General features: G+C 38.1%; 1 protein-coding gene across 24 annotated transcripts; it reads right to left on the bottom strand.

The window, feature by feature from the left end:
* Positions 1–4,576: 4,576 nt before the first annotated feature.
* EXTL2 (exostosin like glycosyltransferase 2) lies at positions 4,577–27,870 on the bottom strand. Of its 24 annotated transcripts, none has more exons than XM_074000674.1 (7): positions 26,478–27,870; positions 24,608–24,659; positions 21,295–21,369; positions 20,560–20,635; positions 9,671–10,098; positions 8,982–9,052; positions 4,577–6,632 (listed from the first exon to the last, which is right to left on the bottom strand). In XM_074000674.1, the coding sequence occupies exons 4-7, from the start codon at positions 20,562–20,564 to the stop codon at positions 6,144–6,146; spliced, it is 993 nt and encodes a 330-aa protein (XP_073856775.1). In that variant the 5' UTR covers positions 20,565–20,635; positions 21,295–21,369; positions 24,608–24,659; positions 26,478–27,870; the 3' UTR covers positions 4,577–6,143. The 24 variants fall into 24 exon arrangements, with proteins under 24 accessions (XP_073856775.1, XP_073856779.1, XP_073856783.1 ...); XM_074000678.1 differs by having other exon boundaries at positions 8,982–9,049; XM_074000682.1 differs by lacking the exon at positions 24,608–24,659 and having other exon boundaries at positions 4,577–6,455; positions 6,575–6,632.

Here is a 27,870-nt window from a genome sequence, read left to right as displayed (position 1 = left end):
AAGGGAAGACTACAGCTTTGGAACTATCTGAAGTTTGTCATTTTGGATGCTGTGTAACTTTTATTAGAAAAATTACCTAATCTCTTTGAATGTTACTTTATCCTCAAGATGTGGGTGACACAGGCTTCTACATGACAGGGTTGTTACAAAGATTATATGGGATAATATAAGCCGAGTGTTCAGTACATAATAGGTGCTGCTGTTATTGTCATTACAGTTACAATTTTTGCTAAATGCAAAAGGCTGCATTGTAGAAAACAAATGGTATCATACTACTAGTGTTTAGTATTCATTGGGAATTAATGGGTTCTTCCAAGGCTTTGTACATGTCACCCAGAGACAATTAAGTTACGTTTGGCTCAAGTGTCTATGATATGTGAGTTTTTAAAATAATGTGCTAGTCTAACACTTCGCCACAGATTAGCATTTTGTATTTAATTAAGGTCATGTCTTCTGTATGTCACTGAGAAATGCTATTGTCACACAAATTATAACAAGGTGTCATAACTTATGTAATATGATTTACATAGGCAAGGACCCATTAACTTAACTTTTGAAGGATTGATATTTTCTATAGCTCTACTTAGATATTCTTAATGAAAAACATTGACAGTAGGTTTTTAACTTTGCTATTTTAAGACTACTTCACTTAGTTTACTGGCAGGTATTTAAACTACTAAAAATGTTAGTTAATTAGGTTGCACTGACATCTGCTGGTCAGACAGTAAATTCTATAAAAATCGTGTTTCACTAGTTTAAATGAAATCAAATAATTTAATTGTTTTTACAACTCATATTTGCATTCTGGGTTTAACAAATTAGCTTCTGTATACGATAATTTCTGATTCATAGTTCAATTTGAGTCAAGTGGTTTGTTAGCCTGCCGTAACTCTCTTTCAGTTCTTCATAATGACCAGTGGTACCCATTAAATAGCTTTGTTAAGAAGTAGAATATCTGTGAAATCACAACCTCTCCCAGTCGGTGTTTACCACCGAGTTATGACATCATCATCATGTATTTTGGTCCTAAAACACTGCAAACAAGCAGCGACGTTTATTAAGTTAGAATTCACTTGGAGACAGTGTTCCTGGGGAGATAGGCTTAGGATGCAGAGGAGGTTCCAACAGAGTTAAACTCTATGGGATGATTTTTTCTTGCCGGGAAGTGTAATACAGCTACTTTAAAACCTACTAATTCAATACTCACATTTAGGGTTACAGAATTTTACAATGGGAAATAAATTTCCTGACCATTTAGTTTGTCCCTCTCTTTTGTAGATGTGGAAATTGAGACCCAGATAAATTTAATTAACTTAGTCACCTAGCTGATACTAGAAAGTTCCCTGATTCTCCCACTCCAAGATTATTTTCTATATAATTGTCTTCACTAGTTATATATCATTTATTGTTTAGACCAAAAATATTTGGACACACATATTCACACATATGTATGCTTACTTGAGAATTTATATTTAGCTTATTTTAACTCAACCATGCTGACTTTCTCGAACTAGAGACATGATTAAAATACGCAACATATTATATAATATTTCTCTGTGGTGCTTCAGAAATATATATATTCATTCATATGTTCCCTCCCAGAAAATCAAGCTCCATTGTCTAATTCTTCAATATGAGAAAATAGAAAGAGGTATGTGGATCAGAAAAAGAAAATGAATCAAAAATAAACCTTAACCAGGGAAATTTCTGGCTCTTTGATCAGGTTGAGGGTCATAGAATCATGCATTAGATAGCTTATCAGGAATACAAGCACATTTTCCCTTAATGTTCTGTTCCAATGGCATTGTTATACAGGATAAAACTTTTAAAATGCAACTTTCATTGCGATAAGGAGTGTGATATGATACAAGACTGATGAAATATCCATAATATAATGCCAAATATATTTTTTCTCAACTTTAGCACTACTGACATTTTGGGACAGTTCGTTCTTTGTGGTAAGGGCCTGTCTTGTGCATTGTAGGACGGTTAGCAGCATCCCTGGCCTCTACTCACTAGATGCCAGTAGCAAGCCCTGCATTGTAACAACCAAAAATGTCTCCAGACATTGCCAGATGTCCCCTCGGGGGCAAAATCAGTCCAGGTTAGGACATACCGCTATAAAGTAGGACTGATTTCTTCAGATGTATATATATTCAAATTACTCAAAATATTCCAATCAAGAATTTGATTTTTTCTTTTTAGATAAAAGAAATATTGACATATGAAAAGGAAAAGAGGCTTGAGGAATCTCTAGATTAAATAAATACTTCCTTTACATATTCCTTCCGAGCTAGAGCTAAAGTAGGCTCCTTAAATTGCTTTCAGTAATTGCATATTTACTCTCGCTTCTTTTTATACTCTAAGGTATAATTTTGACACAGTTACTACTTCACAACCAAGTTTTCTTTTTAACTATTGGCCAAGCTGCTGTTTATCAGTGATGGCTTTTACAATATTCTTTAATTTTCCTCATATTGCAAAGTTCTCTTTACACATATGGCCTGTGAAAGCAAAAAAACCCACAAAAAACAAAAAACAAACAAAAAACCTGTGAATCTTAGGGCAGGTATTTTCATCCCTATTCTGCAGATGAAATTAAGTCAGGCCAGGACTCGGTGCATGTTTCTAGGGTACCAAATGGTCTTTTTTTTCATCTATGGTAGCTATATATTTGAGTTGTATATTAAGAGGGCTTTCAAAGAATGGAGGAAAGAAGAATGAGGGAGGGGAAGAAGGGGGGAAGGGAGAAAGTGAACAAAGTTAAAAGCATCCTAGTGGAACAATAAACAATGAAAGCTGGCATGGGATAGAGGATGATCTAATCTCACTGTTTAAGTCATTATAGCAACCCTTGAGATTCAGTACCTTCATCCTCCTCCTCCATCACAGCAATATCCTCCACTCCCTCTCCCATTCCACCCCCTGTCCCTCCTGCACCCTCAAGTGCATGTATTCTAGCACACACAGATATCCCTTCCTGACCTCAGGTTCAAAGCTTTAGGTCTTCCCAGGGGAAAACAAATGTGGCCATTTCTGTTGCTTCCAAATGGTTTCTAGTTGGTACCAGGAAATTTTCATTGTTTATTCTCTAAACCTTGGAGTAAAGCTTTTAGAAGCCGTCAAATGCTTCCTGAAGCTTATATTACCCTCCAATGTTTTGATAGTTGATTGCTTGCCTTTTTAGCCTTCTCAATACAGAGTTCTATGAATGAGCAGCCTTTCAAATCAGCACCATTTGAGTATTTTATACACAGAAAAAATATATGAAAGAACCTGTTACATAATACTCAACGTTGGGACAACTGACAGGAAACAAGTCCTCTCAGATGTGGTATTAATAGAGTAGCCATGTCAACACCTCTGGAAGCGTTTAGCAGTATGTAGCAAAACCCTAAAAGCACACACACTACTAGATAGACCCAGGTATTGAACTTTGTTGGACTTGATTTTAAAGAAATAATTATAGATATGCTCAAAGGTATCTTTTCAAGGCAAAGATACTTATCCGAATGTTTCTATAATGGTAAAAAAGTGTAAAATAAAATGGTAGTATGATTGAGCACATAAATTTTGGTTTATTCATATAATAAAATACCAGATAAATCATGCTAGTAAAATATAGGCCTAGAAGTCTGCAGGAATACATACCAAAATGCCATTGTTAATTGGGTTAGTGGGTTTTTAATTACTTCTTTACACTTTTCTGAACATGCCAAAATTGCCAGAATGAATATATACTGCTTTGTTCAGAAGAAAAATTGTATTTGACAGAGCGAGACTTCACCTCAAAAAAAAAAAAAGAAAAACAGTATTTGAAATAAATAAAGAAAAGGAGATGAAATTGCCATGGTTCCTTGCCCATAGTTAAATGTAAATAAATTCCTGAATGTCTCACCTGGTGGATGCAGGGCCTTCCTAACAACTAGGTGGTGAGTGGAAGGATTAATTCTGTCCTTATTATCAATAACACTGTCATCCCAACAGCTTTCATTTATTGAACATCTAAAATGGGCAAGTCACTGTGCTATATTTATGCAAGTTATCTCCTTTATTCCTTAAAACAAACCCCAGGCAGATTGTATTCTCGTTTTGCAGTTAAGGAAACTGAGTAGTTAAGTGAAAATGAGGTCTAGCAAGGATTTGACCCCAAATATTCTAATGGCAAAGTGTGCACAATTGACCCGCTACGCTGCACTGCTTCTCTTACAAAGTTTTAAGCCTGAGCATCTCTTCTCTGGATCATCTGAGGCAAGAAGAAGAGGTGTTCAGGGAAAGACAGCTTTAATAGGAGTCTAGCTACAATGCAACAGTCTTTGTAATGTAGACTGAACTGCATTTTGGTTTCATAGTATTTGCTCCATAATATCTGAAAACATGATATGATTAACTTATGTGATGCTTAAGACAAGTTTAAAGACACAAGATGGGAAATAAAATCTGGGAATATTTTTTCATGGGTAATGTGGCTAATGTCTCTACCTTATTCTCAGCAAAATTTTAGAGTATCATATCTAGAAATGTGTAAGAACACCAATCACAAAAACATGAGTCTGCTTAGTTAACACAGAAAACATGGATGGCAAAAGTTTTTTATTTATCTGCTAGAGGAATCATAAGAGGCAAAAAAGTACTACCAATATTGGACAAAACAGATAATTGACATTATTGATTTTTAGTAAGGTTCTAAGTTTCTTTGTTTTTGTTTTTTACAATCTGACTGCACTAAGATACATATACTCTTTAATGTAAAAAAAAAAACATAATATACTGAACTAAATGCACAAAGACCTCATTATTGGAACATTAGCCATGATTATTTTAATATTCTCACAGCTTTGCAATTTTGAGAATATACTGGCATTATATAAGAAGAAGGAAGAGGAGAAGGAGGAAGAAGAGGGAAAGGAGGAGAAAGAGAAGGTGGTAAACAGAGGCCTAGTTAAGAATTCCTTGCCCTAGTAGTGAACAAGGACTAAACACAGACAATGGGTGGAACACAGATGCTAATTCACGTAACAGAGAGTAGACAACCTTAACAATGAACTGATGCAGACTCCCTATAGAATTCCTCTGTTATGACTGGGTTCTTGTTTTCTCCTCTTTGTATATAGTTGAAATTACATCATTATGAATAGTATCTTGGATCTTCTTTTTTTAAAGTTGTGAATGCAAGTGTTTGGCTTTGTAATACAACTTTTTAGTATCCAGAAGATAACCAGTGCTCTAACAATAAAGATCTTTTGATGCAAAGGGTTTTAACTTCTGCTAGTTCTTATTCACTCATTTTTTTCAGAAGGTTTTTTATACATTTCTTAAACAACACATACATTACGTAAAATATAAGAATTAATGTACATTCTCAAGGTCAGATTCAGTGACAAAATGCACTACCCGAATCTAGTAACACATTTACTCTTTGCTGCATGTAAGTTGCATATAAGAAATACAGGGTATATTGTTTTGTGATCCATGCAGTAAATGTTCACAAAAATCAAGCAAACAACTAGACGTTCTTCAGCTACTAAAATGAACTGTCCCAGTCACAAAATACTTCGCAAAGATAAAAGCACTCATGGTTACATGAAAACCATGCTGGACTGAGTTTGTCCTGGAAGAGCTGGTTGGCAGGGCCACAACGAAAGCACTGGCAGCTGCAAATTTTCCTCCTCATATGTGACTGAGACTATTCTCTTCTCACAAGGCTTTACCCCATACCACAGGCTTTTGCTGAAGAGGCATTTCAGGCTTCAAATTAAAACAATCGACCTTTAGTGAAAAAGCAGAGATACGCCTCTCTTGAGTTTCTGATCCTAGAAACAGCTTGCTGTAGGTCCTTAAGGCAAATGCCAGGAGTCAAAGAAACTGTAGAACAGTCTCAGGATGTAAACAATAAAATCACTGACCAAGGAGTTACATCCCTGGATGAAAACTCTTCATCTAAGACCTAACTGGATAAGACCAACTTCTTGGCTTTCAAAAGTAATGTGAATTTTATATCCTAGAAGCACTGCACATTTTTTCCTATTGTAGAGACTTCTGGAGTAGATAAAAGTTCATGATGTTGCTTAAAAAAATACATAGCATGGAGAAGCTACTCAAATGCCAAGCAGTTTTCAGGTTTGTTTTTGTTTGTTTTACTTTTATATTTTTCTTTTGTAGTTGGCATATGGAAAACCAAACTGGGAAATCATAATGTTGGAGTATTTTAAGGGCATGCTGCCATAGATATTCACAAGCTTATTTATACAATAAGACCTCTGCAGAGCATGCTCAGCTCGATGCCACATTCCAGAATAGCCACTGTTGGTTTCTTTTTCCAAATTGTCCATGTTTACAGGCTTCACAAATATCCCTGAAGTCTTCCCAATATGCTTGGCAATGATAAAATTCATGGCAATATCATCACAGTTTTGAGTATCATCTATCAAAGCATGGACAGCTGCAGGTTGCCTCTGAAAGAATTCAAGATATTTGCTATTGAAGAATGAGGCTCCAATCAGCACCATAGAGTACTGGTCACCATTTCCAGACCCTGGTGCTTGCATTTCAAAACCTCCATAACTGTAGATACCTGATGAAGTAGAGACATGCTTTCTAGGAACAAATCCTACAATTTGATCAGGAAATTGCTGAAAAGAGGGAAAAAGAACAATTAAGTGTCACATATTTTTAGAGACGATATAGTCAAAAAGGCAATGATTTGTTACAGAGAGAATGAAACTGATTTGTCAACTCTTCCTTATTCCTAGTTTCTACATTTCAGTTTTATTTAGCTCCAGGTAACTTCATAAATCTGTGTTCTGATATGTTTACACGTCAAATTGCATCACAACCCAAATATCTCTGAAAACAAATATTCTACCCTTACAAATGTTCTCCTAATTCAAACATTATCTGATATGAACAAATTCCAGTCACCAAAGAGTCCAATCCTTCAAAATCTGCCGCGAGAAAAGTTGAGTGCCTGAATGCTATTTATTGTAGGAGATAAGAGATAATGGGATCATTTTGAAAATTTGTTCTAATCTCTTAGGAGTATATAAAATTATCGATCTACATGTGTGACTCTCTCTTTTTCATGTTGATTTTGATGTTCATAAAACTTACTGTTGATTTTAAGCAATGTTATATTTTATCCCATTTCAGCTTGGGTGTTTCCTTTTTCAAAAAAATGAGATAATATAAATAAATGTTTATATTTATCTATATAAAATAAATGTTTATATTATATATGTGAGAGAGATGCATCAGAATCTTTGATGAAAGGATAGATGGTAGATGAGCGTGACTAAAAATAAAACAACAGTCAGCAAACAAAAGAAAAAGACAAAAGCATGCGAAAGAGGTAAGAACTTATAGGGTTGAAAGTTTCATTCGCTCTCATAAATAATTTGAATTTCATTCATTTATTGAACAGATGCAGAACTAGGGATGCACACACACACAAAAGCAAATGAAGCTGAGTTAAATCCTATTTAAAAGCACTTACAGTCTAGAGAGGGTAGAGGGGTATGATACAGATATGCAAACAAGGAATTACAATACTGTGAGAAAGTTGTTAAGTGCAGCTGGGTAAATCCGATGGGAACATTGAGGGTAGAATGACAACCGTGTTGCTGGGAGGCAAAGGGCAAGGTCACGGGATGGGGGATAAAGGCTAGGAGGCTTCAGAGAAGATGTGCTATTTACACAATCTAGGAGAATGAAAGAAATTTCACAGTTGGCTAGAGGCGGAAAAGGGAAAACACTAAAAGCAGAGGTAATGGGCAAATACAAAGACAGATGAATGCCTACTCTAATCTTGCTTGCTTATACACAAACCTCAGATCATTACATTATGCAGGGTTTGGGTTGGACTGAATTTAAGTTGGTCAATGGATTGAAATTGTTTTTGATATTTTTATAAATAAAACCTGAAATCATATTTACATATCTTTAATTTATAGTTTACTCAGATGGTTCCAATTAACCACAGTCCCCATATTCTGCCTCCATTTTTACATTTCGGGCAAATTGATTTTTAAGCATCAATAGAAATCTCATAGTTGAAGTATTACATTAGAACTTTTTCCCCAAGAAGCTTTCATTTACAGTGCTGGAAAAAAAAAAAAAAAAAACTGTTGATATGAAAAAAATTTCAATTTGTTGATCAGCACACTAGGCATTAAAAACTGAAGTTTTAAAAATGCTGATATCTGTTGAGTATTGTGATCACTTACCATTAATATCTAATGCTGTTATATCCCAAGAAGCTAATTTAAAGTTACCATGGTGTAAAGGAGATCATTTACTGGGTAGCACAGTGTTTAATTATTGGACACAGCTTCTAAGTATGTCTATGCAGTTCTGGTTTCAGGTAATGGTAGTGCAACTTGTAAAAGTTAGCTATTACTAACACATATTCAATAGGAGAGAACTGCTTTTATAGGATACTGAGCAATTTATGCCTGCTTATTCAAGCTAGGATTTAGGAAAAAACAAAACAAAACAAAACAAATCCCTCCTACCACAATGGTACATGGAAAATTATTACTGCAAAATTTCTAAACAATGCTCTCAGAACCAGGATTAAATTTTGTGGGGGTAACAAATACTTCCTTTTACAAAAAGTTACATACAATATTAATATAGAAATATACTTATCATTTGAGACACATGTCTGTGGTCTGGGCAAAATATCTCCTCATTCCAGCTTTTGCTGGACCACGTCATTTCCCCATTGTTCTCTGGAAGGCAGTTCTAGCTCTTTTCCCCAATATACCAAAATATAAATTAAATCTAGATAAAAGATACCATAACTTTCAGGTTGGCTGAACTAAGCTCAGGAAATCTTGATTAGCCTATAACAAATTCATCCATCTTTTAGATAAATATTATCTAAAATATTTTAGATAACTTCTATATTAACCATGTTGCCCTGGTTAAGTACTAGTCAAGATCTTATAAAGACGGTTTCATAAAGGAGACAGCAACATTACCTGCCAAACTGAGAAAGCAAAAACAAGGTCTGGGGTGCTGATGAGTGTGTCATCATCTACCATCAACACTGCTAAAATGAAAGGACAAAAATTTAAGTTGAATAGTTTGGAAATGAAAACAAAAGTAGTAAAATATGATAGTGTCTACATACATCATTCAAATGAAGTCTTTTCTGACCCCCAATAAGTAAATAAGCAATGTATTCTTGGGGAGATTTGTCCAGTAGAAAAAAAATTTTTGGTATCAAAACTGATTGTATAATTGCCTGAAGAGAAAATAATCAAGTAGTTATCATCCATCATCCTAGAAACTATTGGGCCTATAAATAAATAAAGTCAAGATTCTTTTAAGCAAATTGCAACCTCATGAAACTGTCAGGAATGGGAGGAAAAGAGGAGTGTCAAAAAAATATATTAAGCATAAGCTAAATGGCATCTTACTATCAACTGTAATGCAATAATATGTAATTATAGCATATCCTTTATTACAATATTAACCTCTTCGCCAGGAAACCACTTCTTGACATCTTGGAAATTGTCCCTCAAGCTTTCCAAAGTGCTTTCTTAGAACTAACTTCCTTCATTTTTCTCCGGACAGTTAAGACAAGCAGAAGGCCAGAAATTCACATGCCCGTCCCAGCTCTGGATAGTGGCAGCCCTTCCAGGCTGAGAACCCCACCGCAACTCACCACTGGTTTCCAGTTCAGGAAAGACCTGGAGTCGATTTCTCATCCTGTTTGCTGTCTGTTGTTTGAAGATCACAGGGATAGGGTGGGGCCCTAGAGAATTCCATAATTCATCTGGTGCCTTCTCTCCAATATTGTTCCATACCACAATCACTTTGTGCAGATTTGGTACAGCCTGATAATGATTTAAAAGTTTCAATAAGAGATCTGTTCTGTTGTACGTCTGCATTATGAGAGTAAAGGAGTCCATGGTGGACTTGCCCTGGGATTTTATTTCCCTACGCAACATGAGCATCTTGTCTTCTTTGACACTGGGAAGCAAGGCAGTCAAAGCACCAGCTACCAGTAATAATACGAGGATGACCACCAAAGAGAATCGAAGCACTCGAATCCCCATTACTCTCCCAGGAAGTTTGCAGATGTGGCAACACCTAGAGTAGAAATGGAAACAACATACAAATGTTAGCATTCTTACTAGTCCCTGTGTTTTCATGTTTTTTTCCAATGAGGAAAGATACCAATCTTACTTTAGTTGATTCAGATTCAGTTCTCCCTTCCTCCTCAATAAGGTAATTTGGCCTAAGAGATTTTAAAAAACCAGTTTAATACTTCCTGCCTTCTTGCCCTGCTTGTTATGCAGTTGCAGACAAAAGATGCTATACATATGAAATTGGAAAAATTAAGCATTTAAAAATTTGCCATCATTTTATCACTAAATCTCCAGAACTGAGATTATTTTTCAACTGGAATTTTATTTCCCTTAGTAATATATTAATTTCAAATCTACACTTCTGTAGTAGCAGACTTTTTCCAAAACAAAATCATACAGGCCATAATACACGAGGCAGCAAACAATTATGGTAGGTTTATTACTTATTAGGCCCTGTACTATGTGCTTCATCTACCACAGTATGTACTTATTCATTCAACAGACAGTTACTAAGCACTTACTTTGTGCCGCCACTGTTTCAGGTTCTGTGGATACAGCAATTAATGACATAGAAAAGGTGTCTGCTGTTAGTAGCAGAGGAGATGATAGGGAGAAACAGGTAACACAATAAACAAATTCAAAAGATAATCTGGGGTAGTGGGTATGAAGAGAATCTGTTTATAAAGAGAATAGATCAGAATAAGCAAGGGCCAGATTATGTGGGACCTCTGACCCTCATTAAAGAGTCTGGATTTTACTCTACGCCAGAAGAGAAGCCATTGGAGGGCTCTTGGATCTAATTTATTATTTATTATTGTGATTCCCATTTAATAGTTTAGATGCTTACAGAGATCAAATGACCTTCCCAAGATTACCAAGTAATTTCAGTACTAGTGCTAGGATTTCGAACAGGAAAATCTGCCCCCAGAGCCCAGGTTGTTCATGGGCTTGGGGGTGTATTGCCTGGCTTTACATCCAGGTTGAACTGAGGCACAGTCTTTGAGCTTCCACAACTCCCTTTCTCACAGTACAAATCACAAGGTATTATCAGCTATGTACTCTCCCATCTTCCTTATTGTACCTAAAGGGTCTTCCAGAGATAGCCATAGAACAGTAGTGGACAAATGGATAAGTACAGTCTAGCTATCCACTGTCAAAAAATTTTGTGGAATCAAATCCCTCGCTTATATGAGAAAAGGTTAAATCTCACAGACAGTTTTATAGATGCCTAAAACTCTTATTCCCTGGATTCCAATAACATTTCATTTCCATGCTTGCTGACTCCTACTGTAGTACTGTTGGCTTTCAATTATTTCTGTTTTTCAGTCTTCTGCTATTTCTGCATCTGATTCCAGGCTACTTACTCTTCCACAGGCTACCAGAAGCATTTTAGGTATGGTCCTTGTTTTGTACTTTGGCAACTGAGTCTTCACGCCATTTCAGCCTATCATGGATCTATTTTACTACTCTATTCAAGGGCAAAGCCAGAAGTGAGGAAAATGAACTATTCAAAGAAATTTACTGAAGAAAAGAAAGACTGGAAACAAAAACCAATCAGGAGTTTCTAAACAACATATTTAAAGCACCTTTAAGAAAAAAATAGACCTCTGAGAAAGAATAGATGAGATGTTATTCTTGGTGATCTTAATTAACCCATAGTCTATCCCTTTTCATCCCCACTTCTAGTACAATTTCTCTTCTTAGGCTATATGATAAACAGTTCCTCTCATCTATTGCCTAATACTGACAGATGTAAGACAGCTGGAAAAGACTTCTCACTGCTAACCACAGCTAAAGTATACTAACTGCAAAGAGCTACTGTTACTCTTCTTTTCGGTATAACACTGCCTCTGTACATTTTATTTTTGGTACTCCCCCTCTTCTTGGAAAAGTGAACTGTATGTATACTTACACAGTAATATCTAAGCTCTTGATTTCATGTCTCGCGGCTAAAGTTAGGCAACTGAAGCTAGGCCATCATTCCATAGGTAATTCTAAGACTGTAGTCTACATTTAGTTTGGAATAGAATAGAATAATCTTGGAATATTCTGTTCCAAACTAAATCTCATTTTACTTTCCTAATGATACCTATTCAACATTTTCTTTTTCACTGAGGAGACTTGGCAGTGGTTGGGTTATTGACCATCATATTCCTGTAAGCTTGTTTCATGTTGTGAGGTGCGTTTCATAATTGTAGAAAGTTTCCTCTCTATAGTTCAAGGACATAGAGAGATCATATATGCCATGTCTTTAACATTTTCCTTTGAAGTTTATGAGAATGGGGAATAGAGAATTGCAAGAAGGACAAGGGCATACTCTCCATGACGGGACAGCATGCTCAGGCATATGCAAGCAAAGGAAGAGTTTGTTCACAAGGACGAGGAGAAGATCATTGCCATTCAGCAGCTCTCACTTTTCAACAGTCCAGATTTGAAAAGTAATGTCACCTTTAGAGTAAGCTTTTGAGAGTGCTTTTAAGGGTATCTCTCCTGGACTTTCTCTGCAGCTTGTTCTATTAAAAAGAGCAATTTTGTGTTTCTGCTTCTATCATGGGCTCATTCTTAAGGTATAAATAAAATAAATTATTTTCAAGGTAACTTCAGCTTTTCTATGATTATTTTACAAGGATAGTAACTGAAAGCTTTAGTGTACCATATTTTCATTTTATGTACGCTCTTACTAAAACAACATGTACCATTAATGTGGTCAAAGACAAATCATTATGAATTAATAACCTTGGTTCAAAGTCCTTGAAAATCCTTTTAATACTGTATGAAAAGTAGGTCCCATAACAGATATTTTCAGTTCTACATAAAAATGACCAGTTATAAGAACTGAGAGTAAAGAGTCACTTTGACTAACTGTATTATAGTATACCATGATTAAGATCTTTATATTCATTTTCTGCAGCTGAGTAGGAATAGCATATTTTAAAACTTACATAGAAGTGTTTCTGATCTCTAGACACTATCTAGCAGTTTTAATCTAGAAAAAGTAATAAGATTAATTACTATAGCTTACTATAAATATACACTGTTGAAGACACTCATGAGTGACTGCTTCCCTCTCATGTATTCTTTTAAGTAGGAGTTTATCCCCTGTCTCTGTCATAGACAGTTCCTTCCAGATAGCTTCTAATCCCCCAATTTTACCTGTATCAGAAAGCTTTCAGGAGATATGAATAATTTATGTCTTTAGAAACATAGTGTAAATATTTCAGGTGGTATTTATTAAATAATGCAGCCCAATAAAATTACGTAAATTTTTTTAGTTTGCATAGTAAAGTACGAAGAGCAAGGACTTCATAGACAGTAGTGTAAGTGGCACACTGTACTTTAAGAATAGCTGAGATCTAGAACTCCATTGTAGGCCCATTAGAAAGAGCTTCAGTACAATTTGGAGAATAATGATGACTTTTTGGCTATACGGATCTCAGTTTTTAGCGTTCTTCTGTTCTTCTTTTAGAGAAAGAACCTATCATCTAATTTGCAGCTTTGAGCTCTGAATGAGAGATATGAGAAAAAACACATCTGGATGACCTAGATCGTACTTGGGAAGAACTAAGAAGTAAACATCAGCACCTCTCAGTTCTCTTGCCCTCAATTCCTAAACTTTCCCTTTAGGTTTTGGTTTTTCCTTTTTTATGTCCGTATATATTTGCTGACACCCTGCCTCATTCCAAAAAGGATCTGACAGCTCTTAGTCTATTCCCTTTCTGTCCTTCTCCCATCCCCATGACTACAGTAAATATAACTTAAAACAAAAATCCTTCCTCTTCTCCTTATCAACTAAAAAAATCCAAGATTTCCCCCAATGATATTTTCTGCACATTAATTCATTAGTTCTTTATAGGTAGAGAACACATCCTTTTAGTTATTTTGATACATTGTTACTTAGCGTCTTCTACACCAGAGGTCTCCAATTCCCAGGCTACACACCACTACTGGTCCCCAGCCTGTTAGGAACTTGGTGGCACAGCAGGAGGTGAGCAATGGGTAAGCAAGCATTACCATTTGAGCTCCACCTCCCGCCAGATCGGCATTAGATTCTCACAGGAGTGCAAACCCTATTGTGAACTGTGCATGTGAGGGATCTAGGCTGCATGCTCCTTATGAGAATTTAATGCTTGATGATCTGAAGTGGAACAGTTTATCCCAAAACCATTCCCCACCACCCGTCCATGGAAACATTGTCTTTCACAAAACAGGTCCCTGGTGTCAGAAAGGTTGGGGACCGCTGTTGGGGATACAAAGGGTTTTCAACCGGGGATGATTTTGTCTTCCAGGGGATATTTGGCAAAGTCTGGAGATATCTGTCACAACTGGAGGGGAGATACTATTGCTATCTAGTGAGTAGATGTTGGGGATGCTGCTAAATATCCTACAATGCATAGGACAGCCCCCCCATGGCAAAGAATTATCTGACCTAACATGGCAACAATGCCAAGGCTGAGAAACCCTGATCTACATACAGGTTGCCTAATAAAACACACTTAAATATCATGAGGAGGACTACTAGAGAGGTGGCTTCTGAAAATCCTACTGCTATTAGTTATACTCAAACAATAAAGGGCAAAGCCCTGTCTCTCAAACTGCCCCAGTGGGCCAAGCATGATGGCTCACATCTGTAATCCCAGCACTTACGGGGGAAAAGGCAGGATACTGCCTGAGCCCCAGAGCTTGAGACCAGCCTGGGCAATGTCTTGAGACCCCATCCCTACAAATAAATTAAAAAATCAGTCATTGGTAGTGGTGCATGCCTATAGTCCCAGCTACTCAGGAGGCTGAGGCAGGAGGATAGCTGGCGCCAAGAGGTTGAGGTTGCTGCAGTGAGCTGCGATTGCACCACTTCACTCCTGCCTGGGGGACAGAGTGAGACCCCACCTCATAAAAAAACAAAAAACAAAAAAACACAACAAACTAAAAACTACTGTCCCAATAATTACATAATTATATGACTTATTGCACAAACACAGAAACTCAGAGAGCTGAAAGGGACTTCAGAGCCCTCCTTAACCAGTTTCCTTGTTTCACAGATAAAGAACTCAAGGTCCAGGGATAAGGAACTTGCCCAAGGTCATGCAGTTGCATGTGGCTAATCAGCAGCAGAACCAGTGGAAGACTCTAAACCTCCTGATGGCACAGTCCACAACTCTTTCCACTAGGTTATGGTAAATTCTGCACGGATGTGTCAAAAAATTAATAAGCAAGACTGTCACTAAGGTACCTGCAAAATAATATAAAAATTTATACTTGTTATGTTGGAGTTTTTTTTAGTAGCTTTAAGGAGATCACATACCCATTTACATTTACCCATTTAAAGTATACAGTTCAGTAGCTTTTAATATAATCACAGAGTTTTGCAACCATCACCACAATTTAATTTTAAAACATTTTCAATGCCCCAGAAAGAAACCCCAGACCCATTAGCAGTCACTCCCCATTTTCACTTCCGTTAACCCCTGACCTCCATCCCAGCCCCAGAAAACCACTAATTTACTTTCTGTCTCAGTGGATTTGCCCATTCTGGGTATTTCATATGAATGGAATCATAGAATATATGACCATTGTATCTGGCTTCTTTCACTTAGCATAATGTTTTTGAGGTTCATCCATGCTGTATATATCATGAGGCATATATCAGTACCTCATTTTTTTTGTTGCCAAATAACATTCCATTCTATGGATAGACCACATTTTCTTCATTCATCAGTTAATGGATGTTTGAATTGTTTCCACATATTGGCCATTCTGAATAATGCTGCTATGAACATCCATGTACAAGTTTTTGTGTGAACATATGGTTTCATTCCTCTTAGGTGCTTACCTAAGAGTAGAATTGCTGGGTCATTATGTCAGTAATATTTAAATATATGAGAATTGAAGTAGCTTTTGAAAGAGCATTATTTGAAATTATAAGTAATTTTCTTAAATGTGGACATAGAATAAGAAAGTAAATAATACATAGTCTATTAAATAACAGTACAAATTCTGTCATGGATGTCTTTAAATGGACCAGGCAATTTGAATTTCCAAAGATGTGCTATAGAGTTCCTTACTACATAATCTATCAAAGTTCCCTAGAAGAAACACTGTTGAAGGATTCTTTTCTCAAGGCTAGTTCCTTCAGACTGGAAAGCAATAATTATCCAGAGAGAAGTTGAAAACAAATATGCCAGTGCACAGCGTGAACGAAGATTATGTTCTCTGACTCATAAGGTAGAAAAGCAATGAGCAATGTGGTGTTGTACAATGAGAAGCTGTCATTTTCATTTTGATGCCACAGATGGTAGAAGAAAGATAACTATTCTGCCATTTCACTATATTTGCCTCACACTGTCCAGATTGTTTCTCCTCTGGCTCATCTTCCAGAATATTTACTTGCCTATAAACTGATGAATATAGAATATAGATGCTCAGAAAAGGGGCCTCAGCTGCCAAGAGATAAAATCATTCCAAGGTGGAATACAGAGGCCAATGCAGAACCTGGGCTGATGCACGTAAGAGGATGCAAGAAGAAAGTTGGAAGAGACAGCTCTACAAACAATGACCAGTTTCTGACCAGGTTTACGGCATGCAGATAACCAACACTGTTTAAACTGAGGCAAAGGGGCATGTGGTGCCATATTCCAAAAAGACATTTCCCCTCAATGGTACCCACATACAGTGAACCGATCCACGACTCCGTGTATTGGTACATGCTATTTTCTCTACTTCAAAGTCCTTCTCTCTCTCTATCTGACAAACTCCTACTCCCTACCCCTCAAATCTCTTTCAAATATCACGTCTCCTATGTTTCCCTCACCACTCTCCACCCTAAGTATTCCAGTGAACTCTGATCACTGTGTTTCTAGTTCTTGTTTTCAGGTATTTCAACTATTGACTGTTCTTTGTCTGTTTTTGTTTTCAGTCTTAACGTATCTTGAGGGAAGTTTCTGTCATTCTTTACAACCCAGAACAGTGTCTGGCCCATTTTTTGACTAAGTGCTCACAACACGATAGTTGATTTAAATGAGGGAATTTATGTCTAAATTGTCCAAAATGTCAATGAATGCCTGAAACATTAACAGATAAACTCAGATTAAATACAAATTAAGGCCCAATTAAGACTAGACAGTACCAAAGCAACTGTTCCCTACATAGAAGAGCTGGGTCATCACCTATCTGGTGACTAGAAGAGCGTGTCATGAAATGTGACCTCAAACACAGACCACACAGGCCCCCTTTCTATGTGCAGTTCTGTGGCTAAGTCACTTGATAAACAAAAGATGTCTCAGATTTCTGATTTTTTTCACATCTTTTCAAAGATATTCTGCATTAAAATATATTTGAACATCCCTGTTTCTATGAAAGCTCTTGGTGAATGAGTGATTTGCCTCGGTGGAAAAGCATCATCTGATGAATAATATCATCACTGTGAATTTCCCCAAGGAAGTTTAGCAGGTCATGATAACCAGAAGCTATATTACTTAATCTGGCAGGCAGCATACATGATTTAAGCACACAGAAAATGTCTTACTTGGTTGAGGAAAGAAAATTTAGTTTGGGTTCAGAAAGTGACAAAAACTACAGACGTCATGACAATTGGCAGAAAAAGAAAACTAAGTCAGAACACCACACAACTCAATCAATATTGCCCATGGTAAGCTTCTTCCATTAAAATTATAAGCAGCATAAACTAGAATTTATTTCATTGCAAAATACAAAATGCCAGAAATGGTACATGAAAGGTCACTTTTCTTCACAAGTCTTTTCCAGGTGCTATACAAGATTCTGGGAAGAGTTTTTGACGTAAGGTTTTTATCCACATTCAGGAAAGTCATTCTTTTCATTGTTGTTTTAGAAATGTCATACAGCTTTTCTCATTTTCTACCAGTTCATGCTCTCCTTCCTAAATGATTTCCCCTCCCTTTTTCCTAAGGAGCTCTTCTATTCTTACAAGGTTCTTCTTAACTCCTGTTACTTTTTTCACAAGTCTAAAACAAAATAATTTAAATTAGTTTGTGTTAATAATAAATATAGTAGTAAAGGCAGGAATAGGAATAGATTTATAATAATAAAAGAGTCCATGTAGTGTCACAGATTCATCTTGTGATCTTGTGTTTATGGCCAATTCCAGTGATACGAATGGATCATTTAGATGACTACAATCTGAATCAACTGTGTTACAGACTAGTTATTAGGGTGGAAGTGATCCATCTTTTCTATTGACAATAGAACTGGCTATACATATATATGATTGTTGATAGCCAATTTAAACTTTGTTATTTAGAAGGCCTACTCCTGCCCTTATTACACTTGTTAGACTACAGTTCTGAAACAATTGCTAATAGATTGAGAAGTAGCTACATGAACTTCAATATCTTAAATAGAATGATGTTGCTGCAATAGGTCATTTAGCACTGCAAGCTGTGAGGAAAGCATCTCTGTGCTGATTACATTAAATATCAAGTCTTCCTTCTGGCAACCAGGTTGAGTAAGCCATTTCTTAACAGGTAAATCAGGCTAGAATGAACAAGGGCAGCACTGAAAATGGGATATCAGACACTAAGTACCTGTGTTTCTATTTCCCTCCTCAATCCTAAGCTCCTATGCACTGCAAAAGCTGCTCATCCGTCCTACCATTTTCTAGTTTTCCTCTTCCCCTTTCCTATACAAAGGATCTTATTCCTTCTCAACAATGCTTCAGGCAGTTATTGTCAATGAACTAGAGTTTGCTTTGTTATCACTTATTTACAGGGAAATAACATAAATATTATGCATAAAGTTATTTTAAAGCACCACTTGCTTCCTTCAATCCAGCTATTTGCTACTGAGGTAGACAATGAGGCCCTTTCTACTTTCAAACTGTGCAGGTCTGAATTATGCTAGATAAAAGTTCTTTCTAGCTTTGCACCTATCTCCTGGAATAGTCAATTAATTATAGCTATTGATGATGATGATGATGTTTGGAGATGACCAATTCCATGGACATATATTAGGGCAGGAGTAAGAGTGGCCTTATTCCTAAGAAGAACATATCCATGACTCATAGGATCCAAGGAGTCAACGCATCCTAAGAGGAAAGCCTAGAAATAGAAAAGCATTTTTAGCTCAGTACAGTGCCATGCAAAATTAGTTCTAGAAATGGGTCAAAAAGAAACCAAGTACATCTGCAAATATTGTACTTTTACCGTTCCAGGATACTGGAGATTTTCATTTGAATCTCTGTTTTGTCAGACAACAGATCCCTGTTCTGTTCTATAGAACCCTTTCTCTTTTATCCAATATTGGTTTTCAGCCATAAACTCACTTTCCAAAATCACTTCTGTAAGAGAAATGGATTTCATACAGATGAATTATGGCTTATAAATATTTTTAGGTATCGAACCTAAGATGGAAGCAATGCCACTTCATGTGAACTTTCTTACTTTATTAGGGGAAGGTCAAAATATCCAGCAAATATTTATAGGTATTTACCATGTGCCCAGCACTATAAGTGCGAGGGATGGTAGTCAGCAAGCAGAACCAATTCCTGCTCTCACAGAGCTGAGCATTACTAATGAAAGTTGTCAGAGCTCTCCCTGCTTCATGTTATAGATTACCTCAAATTGATGTTTCAAATTTTGCAGACAGGACATCTGAGATTGAGAATATAGTATTAAATGATTTTTCCTGAGCCACAGAAAGAATGGCAAGTCCAAATCAAACGCTCGACTCTCTCACTTGAGCCACATGGTATTTTCTCTGTCTTCTGAATAGTCTCTATTTTCAGCTTTGTTCTGGTCTATAAGAATATTCAACTCTATAGGTACTGACTTCATTCTGTAACCTGGACTGCTATTTCAATGGACCTAAGAGAGGTCTCTCAGTATTTTCTAAGATTTTGGCTTAACTAAGAACTATTGTTTCCAAAGAAATAAAACCAACTCTAGAGGAAATAATTTTTCTCAGACAAAGTACTGGTATTTCACCCATGTTCATTGTGGCCTTATTTGTAAAAGCCAAAAGGCAGAAGCCACCTAACGGTCAAGTGACAGATGAACGAATAATACATTCAGAAAATGTGACACATAGGCATAAAAGAGTATTATTATTCTGTTTTTACAAATTAGGGAATTCTGATACATGCCACAACATAGATGAATCTTGAAGACATTATGTTAATTGAAATAAGCAGTCACAAAAAGACAAATACTGTATGATTCCATTTATTATGAAGTACCTAGGAAAGTCAAATTTATAGAAACAGAAAGAATGGCAGTTGCCAGGGGCTGGGAGTAGGAAGAAATGGACAGCTGTTTTTCAGTGGGTATAAAGTTTCAGTTTTACAAGACAAAAAAGTTCCAGAGATCAGTTGCACAACAATGTGAAAACAGTTAACACTACTAAACTATATACTTAAAACCCGTTAAGATGATAAATTTTATGTTATATGTATTTTACAACAATTAAACAAAAGCCAAAAAATATTGGTACCTACCTCATTGTGTTGAAGTTTAATTTTAAAAAAAATTCCTTATGTCTTCAATGACTGATAGAAGCAGGCTCTCTGGTCACTATTAAGAGAAATCAAAGAATTTTCTGTGATGTTTCTGTCAGCAGGAAATTAAAACAAAACAAAACAAAAAAAACAGTGCTTTCAATGCCATTGTCCATAAGACTTGAGTTATTTTAGAAATTAAAATTTGTTATTCTGTCTTTTAAAAATTATATTTAGGCAATGAGGTAGATGATGACTTCCAGTGAGGTTGGTGCTGTATTTTGGTTTTCATCTTTCTATTGAGGGTTGTATTAGCCTGTTTTCACACTGCTACAAAGAAATACCCCAGCCTGGGTAATTTATAAAGGAAAGAGGTTTAATTGACTCATAGTTCCACATGGCTATGGAGGCCTCTTATGATCATCATGGAAGGTAAAGCAGGTACCTTCTTTGCAAGGGGGCAGGAGAGAGTGAGTAAGCACAGGAAAAAACTGCCACCATCAGATCTTGTGAGAACTCACTCACTATCACAAGAACAGCATGGGAGAAACTGCCCCCATCATCTTATCACCTCCCACTGGGTCCCTCACACAACAAGTGGGGATTATGGGGATTACAATTCAAAATGAGATTTGGGTGGCGACACAGCCTAACCATATCATTCTACCCCAGCCCTTCCCAAATTTCATTTCAAAACACAATCATGCCTTCCCAACAGTTCCCCAAAGTCTTAACTCATTCCAGCATTAACCCAAAAGTCCAAGTCCAAAGTCTCTTCTGAGGCAAGGCAAGTCCCTTCTGCTTAGGAGCCTGTAAAATCAAAAGCAAGTTAGTTCCTTCAAAGATACAGTGGGGGTATAGGCACTGGAAAAATATTCCCATTCCAAATGGGAGAAATAGGCCAAAAAAAAAGGGGGGGGGCCTACAGGCCCCATGCAAGTCCAAAATCCAGTGGGGTGGTCATTAAATCTTAAGGTTCTTAAATAATCTCCTTTGACTCTGTGTCTCACATCTAGAGCATGCTGATGCAAGAGGTGGGTGCTCAGGGTCTTGGGAAGCTCTATCCTGTGGCTTTTCAGGGTACAGCCCCCCTCCTGGCTGCTTCCATGGGCTGGCATTTGAGTGTCTGTGGCTTTTCCAGGCACACAGTACAAGCTGTCTGTGATCTACCATTCTGGGGTCTGGAAGATGGTTGCCCTGCTCTCACAGCTCCACTAGGCAATGCTCCAGTGGGGACTTTATGTGGGGGCTCCAACCCCACATTTCCCTTCCACACTGCCCTAGCAGAGGTTCTCCATGAGGGCTCTACCCCTGCAGCAAACTTCTGCCTGGACATCCAGGCATTTCCATACATCCTCTGAAATGTAGGCAGAGGTTCCTAAACCTTAATTCTTGACTTCTGTGCACCCACAGGCTCAACACCATGTATAAGCTGCCAAGGCTTGGGGCTTGCACCCTCTGAAGTAATGTCCTGAGCTGTATGTTGGCCCCTTTTAGCCACGGCTGAGACGCAGGGCACCAAGTCCCAAGGCTGCACAGAGCAGGAGCGGGCCCTGGGCCCAGTCCATGAAACCATTTTTCCCTCCTACACCTCTGGGTCTGTGATGGGAGAAATTGCTGTGAAGGTCTCTGACATGCTCTGGAGACATTTTCCCCATTGTCTTGGTGATTAACTTTAGGCTCCTCGTTACTTATGCAAATTTCTGCAGCTGGTTTGAATTCCACCCCAGAAAATGGGTTTTTCTTTTCTATCATATAGTCAGGTTGCAAATTTTCCTAACTTTTATGCTCTGCTTCTCTTTTAAACATAAGTTCCAAATTCAGATCATCTCTCTCAAGTTCAAAGTTCCACCGATCTCTAGGGCAGGAGCAAAATGCCACCAGCCTGTCTGCTATGCTAAAGCATAACAAGAGTGACCTGTGCTCCAGTTCCCAATAAGTTCCTCATCTCCATCTGAGACCACATCAGCCTGGACTTCACTGTCCATATCACTATCAGCATTTTGGTCAAAACCATTCAACAAGTCTCCAGGAAGTTCCAAACTTTCCCACATCTTCCTGTCTTCTGAGCTCTCCAAACTTTTCCATCCTCTACCCGTTACCCAATTCCAAAGTCTCTTCCATATTTTGGGGTATTTTTATAGCAATGCCCTACTCTCTGCAGTACCAACTTACTTCACCAGGTAAAAAACTATGAGCTGCTGAGGTGCTTGCTGAAAGAAAAGGGAATATAGAATGGGTAGAAGAAGGTAGTGATGAATACCAGCTATGACCACATGACCAGCTGCAGAAACTAGGACTGTAATTGTCATGAGTTTTCCTCCTTATTTTGTTAAGAATACGTTTATAAATGTATACACTTGTACTAAGAATATATCTTTATTTCCACTCTTTTTCCTGTATCATGTGACATTTATTGACATCATATCAGCATTTAAGTGTTGTTAACTTTATGTAATAGCATTTAGGTTAAGGATTAGTATGCTTCCAGTTGTATAAAGGATAGCTGTATTGTTAGGTGTAATTATGACTGTATTGTTGTTTTTATGTAACCATGTAAGGGTTCACCTTGCCTGCTGCCTAGACAGAACGAATTTATCAAGACAGGGGAAATGCAAAAGAGAAAGAGTAATCTATGCAGAGCCAGTTATGCAGGAGACCAGAGTTTTAGTGTTACTCAAGAGCCTCCTGAAAAACTCAGGGATCAGAGTTTTTAAGGATAATCTGTTGGGTAGGGGGGTCAGTGAGTTGGGAGTGCTGATTGGTTGACTCATGGATGAAATCTTAGGGAGTTGAAGCTGTCCTTTTATGCTGAGTCAGCTCCAGGGTGGGGGCCACGGAACTGATTGGCAGGTCCAGGTGGGGCCATCCAGTTATCAGAAATTCAAAAACTTGAAAAGATATCTCAAAAGGCCAATCTTAGGTTCACAATAGTGATGTTATATTCAAGAGTAACTGGAAAAGTTGCAAATCTTATGACCTCTGGAATAATGGCTGGTAATATTTAGAATTCCAGCCCCTCTCATCCTAACTTGGTGCCTGGTAGCCTTTCAATCATTTTACAAGAACAGTTTAGCTTTGGGGAAGGGCTATTATTTAAACTATAAACTAAATTCCTTCCCAAGGCTAGTTTGGCTTATGTTCAGGAATGGACAAGGACAGTTTAGAGGTTAGAAGCAAGATGGAGTTGGTTAGGTTTGATATCTTTCACTGTCATAATTTCCTCAGTTACAATTTTTGCAAAGGCAGTTTCATTTATTTGGAGATTAGGTATGATTTTGAGAAATGTGTATGGGTTCAAGTTGACAAGGGATGGACTTGTGAAGGTTAGTATTGTCAACTTCATTGAATTAAAAGATGTAAAGTATTGTTTATAGGTGTATTTGGGTGTTTCTCGGTGTTGCCAGCAGAGATTAACATTTGAGTCAGTGGATTAGGAGAGGAAGACCCACTCTCAGGAAGACCCACTCACAATGTGGGTGGGCACCATCCAATCGGCTGCCAGCATGGCTAGGAAAAGCAGGCAAAAGAAGGCAGGAGAAGCTGACTTGCTGAGTTTTTGGGCTTCATCTTTCTCCTGTACCGGATGCTTCTTGCCCTCGAACATTGGAGTCCAAGTTCTTTGACTTTTGGACTATTGGACTTACACAAGTCATTTGTCAGGGGCTCTCAGGCCTTTGGCCACAGACTGAAGGCTGCACCGTCGGCTTTCCTACCTTTGAGGTTTTGGGACTCTGATTGAGCCACTACTGGCTTTCTTGCTCCTCAACTTGCAGATGGCCTATTGTAGGACTTCATGTTGTGATCGTTTGAGTAGTTCTTTTTAATAAACTCACTTTCATATACACATCTATCCTATTAGTTCTGTCCCTCTAGAGAACCCTAATACAAGGATCTGGAAGCAAAATAAATGCACACGATCCCAACTATCTAATGTTACACATTTGAAACCAGAGGATGTATGCCATGGAGCAAAACATCTGAACATGTTAGCAATTTGCACTTGTATCCAATTTCTAGATTTATATGAATTTGTATTCTTATGTACCTTTACAACTCTTTCTTCACCAACAGTTCCCAGGGCACTCAATCTGAAGCATCTAAAAGGGTCAAATAGGGTTGCAGACAAATGCCAGGGTTGATTACTGAGGAATGACAGATAGCATCTTTCCTATTCCTTGCTGACCATTGCCCAAAAGGAGCTGGAACCATGACTGGGATGAGCTTCTGCCCCTTAATTCCCTCTGTTGTCATTTCTCAGAATCCTTAATCACATGTCTGAGCAGCTGGGGTTTTTCCACCCATAGAGTCTGCATAGCTAACCCAATGCAATTAGTTGGTAGGAGATGATACAAAAACGTATTTTAAAGTTCAGGGTAGAAATCCATTTTTTAGTTTAAAAACATTCAATAGTATATGTATGTTATGATCTTATAAACCTATTTAATCTTGTAACATACAAAGGAATTAAGAATTCTGATTGGTGACTTGCAAGATACTGACCATTTGAACAGAGTGGAAGAATCATTTTTGATTTTCCAATACAACATATTGAAAGGGCAAAAGGAATGGCTTGGTATATATAGAAAGACTTAGTGATAGCTGTCCCTCCACATTAGTGATAGCTGTCCCTCCACACTGCTCCAAGGACATCCCTTGTATACATTTTAAACATCACAGAGTTCTAAAATACTGGACTGATTTGCCTGTTACAACCCCCCTCTCTTCACAACTTCTCTCCATAAAATTCCTCCAGGGAAATAACTTTCGATTTATCTGGCTTTGTATCCCCAGTGCCCAGCACGGAGCGTGGCACATAGAAGACATTCATTAAATGACTGTTGAATGAGTGAAAGAAACAAATTTGATATGACAACAAAGACAGGTTAACATATGTGGGACAAACATTATTTCACAATGACAGAAGAAGTGAGAGACAGCCTAACGTTTTTCACTCAGAGAACTTTTCCTGATTTAAATAGTGTCCACCCACACTTTTATATTGCAAATAAAATGTCTTTTGTTTTAAATTTGGTCATTATGCTCTTCAAGACTGGAAGATGTGAAGACATCACTGTCACTTTTTGAAAGGAGAAGGTCCTCATGGAAATACCTATCATATATCTTTGGGGGTGGGGAGTGGGGGAATTGGGAGTCTCTGGAAACTGATGTAACTGAAATTAAACTTCAGTTTCTCGTATCCGTTTCAAAACTATTTGAAAATGGGTAATGTAGGTTTCTTCATAAACCAGTTAAGCAATTTCTGATTTGTAGCAATACAGTATAAAATATAGGACTTATTTTCAAAGGCAGAATACAAAAAAGTTCAAAATGCAGCTGACCTTGATGAGTTAGGATTATGCTGGAAATCAGTTGCTAAAATTTAATTACATCTATTACTTCCTGCTCTTTACCCCAAGTTAAAGCATATTGAATAAGGGCGTTTTAGAGAAAAATCCAATTATCACAGAATTATTTATCTTTAAACTATCCAGTTTGCACCTAATTAATTTTTCCTCAGTAGTGCAGTAGAGTAAAATTCACGCTCTACTGCTAATACAAAAACTTCCTTCCAAAAAAAGAGTAAATGCTACTAATTTTAAATATTTCTACATTTAAATTAAAAGAATGAAATATATGCTAACAAAGGCAAAGACAAATTACTCTTCCCAGAACTTACTTCTGAAACCTAGCTGTTTTTACACAGTTTTAATTAACATTAACATTTTTCAAAATTGTAGAATAAGTACATATTTTCAAAAACAAAACTACAGAATTACTACCCCATACACACACACAAAGTTTCAAGAACGAGAGCAAAACATGCATATATCCTCACTGCAAAAAAAAAAAAAAAAAAAAAAAAAAAAAAAAAAAAAAAACCATTAACACTGGAGCATTTTGCTGTGTCTCCTTACCTCGAGTGCAGTAGATTGCAGTAAGGCCAGCCGATTTATTTCCTTGCAGCTTGGTTATCACAAAACGGAAGGGGCGTATCGTTCGCTCATTTTTTTTTTCCCCCTAAACCAAGCAGCGTGCATCTATCCTTCCCCATTCGCTGGATTAACAACCTGGAAAAAGCGCCGCCCGCAAAGTGAGCGCCTGGAGCAGGGGACAGTCCCCGAGTGGCCGCCCCTCCCTTTCGGTGACGCTCCACTTCCTGTTAGCCTAAAAGGCATTCCCAGGAAGCTCGGTTTTGTAGTTTCTAGCCCACCTCCGAAAGCCAATCCTTTCCCCCATTTCTTCTCCAAGGTAACAACTTTTAATCATTCACGTGACGGACCGCCTGCCCTCAGCCAAACAACTTCCTGGGAAGGCGCCCGAAGGAGCGTTCCCATCCACCGCGGGTGCCCTGGAAAGGCCAGTGGGGCTCTCTTCCCCGCGCTCCGCACGCCCTCGCATCCCACCGAGGCGCCAGCTTCTGCCTGCACGTTGCTGAAACTGGGCCTGGAAGTTCTGACAAGAGTTACAGCGGCGGCCGTTGCCCCGAGGATGACCTGGAAGCGAAAGGGACCTGCACGAATTCTAGAATTTCAGGTTTCCGTGGGTTTAGATTTTACAGGAAACAATGCATTAACCAAATCTAAAAATAAAACAAACACGTCTGGTAGGACCTACCATTAAACAGCTTCTTTTCTATAACACGTTTAACAGCCTTTGTTTTGAAAGACATTGATTGATGCCAGGCGTGGTGGCGCGCGCCTGGGGTCTCAGCTACTCCCGAGGCTGAGGAGGATTACCTGCGCCCGGGAGTTCCAGGCTGTAGTGAGCCTTGATCCTGCCATTGTGCTCCAGCCTGGGTAACAGGGCGAGACCCTGTCTCTTAAAAAAATAAGCAAAGAAAGAAAAACATTGATTGCCTCCTGCGTGGCAGTCCAGAAGGGTCAAGCGCTGTCTTCGGGGGGGCGTGGAATGGATTCCTAAGATTTGGGCGCCCATAGAGTTAACGCAGCAAAACGATCACTTGCGTGTCCTGCGGACTGGCGGCAATAGAACACGTGGCTGCCTAGACTCTTAATCACTGATAACTACTACACCGGGATTTAATGCCAGTTGGGAGGAAATGGCGAAAGGGCAGGCGCTGGAGCCCATGCATCCGGGAACACTGGTAGTAGGCGGTCGGGTGGGCGTGAGCGGGCTCTCCATCTCCTGACAGCCCAGTCTGCAGGTCGCCACCTCAGGATTTTCTTCCTGAGTCCGGGTGGCAGGACTCTACCCCAGGTCAGCCCCTCACACCCCCTCGTAGTTGCCACCTCCTGGCGTTCCTCCAACAGCTCCAGCACCGTTCCCACCCTGCCCCCGCAGCAAGCC

The sequence above is a fragment of the Macaca fascicularis genome, chromosome 1 (genome assembly GCF_037993035.2).
Source record: "Macaca fascicularis isolate 582-1 chromosome 1, T2T-MFA8v1.1".
NCBI lineage: Eukaryota > Metazoa > Chordata > Mammalia > Primates > Cercopithecidae > Macaca > Macaca fascicularis.
The sequence above is the reverse complement of the archived record's forward strand: the minus strand, read 5'-3'. Positions and strand labels throughout refer to the sequence as shown.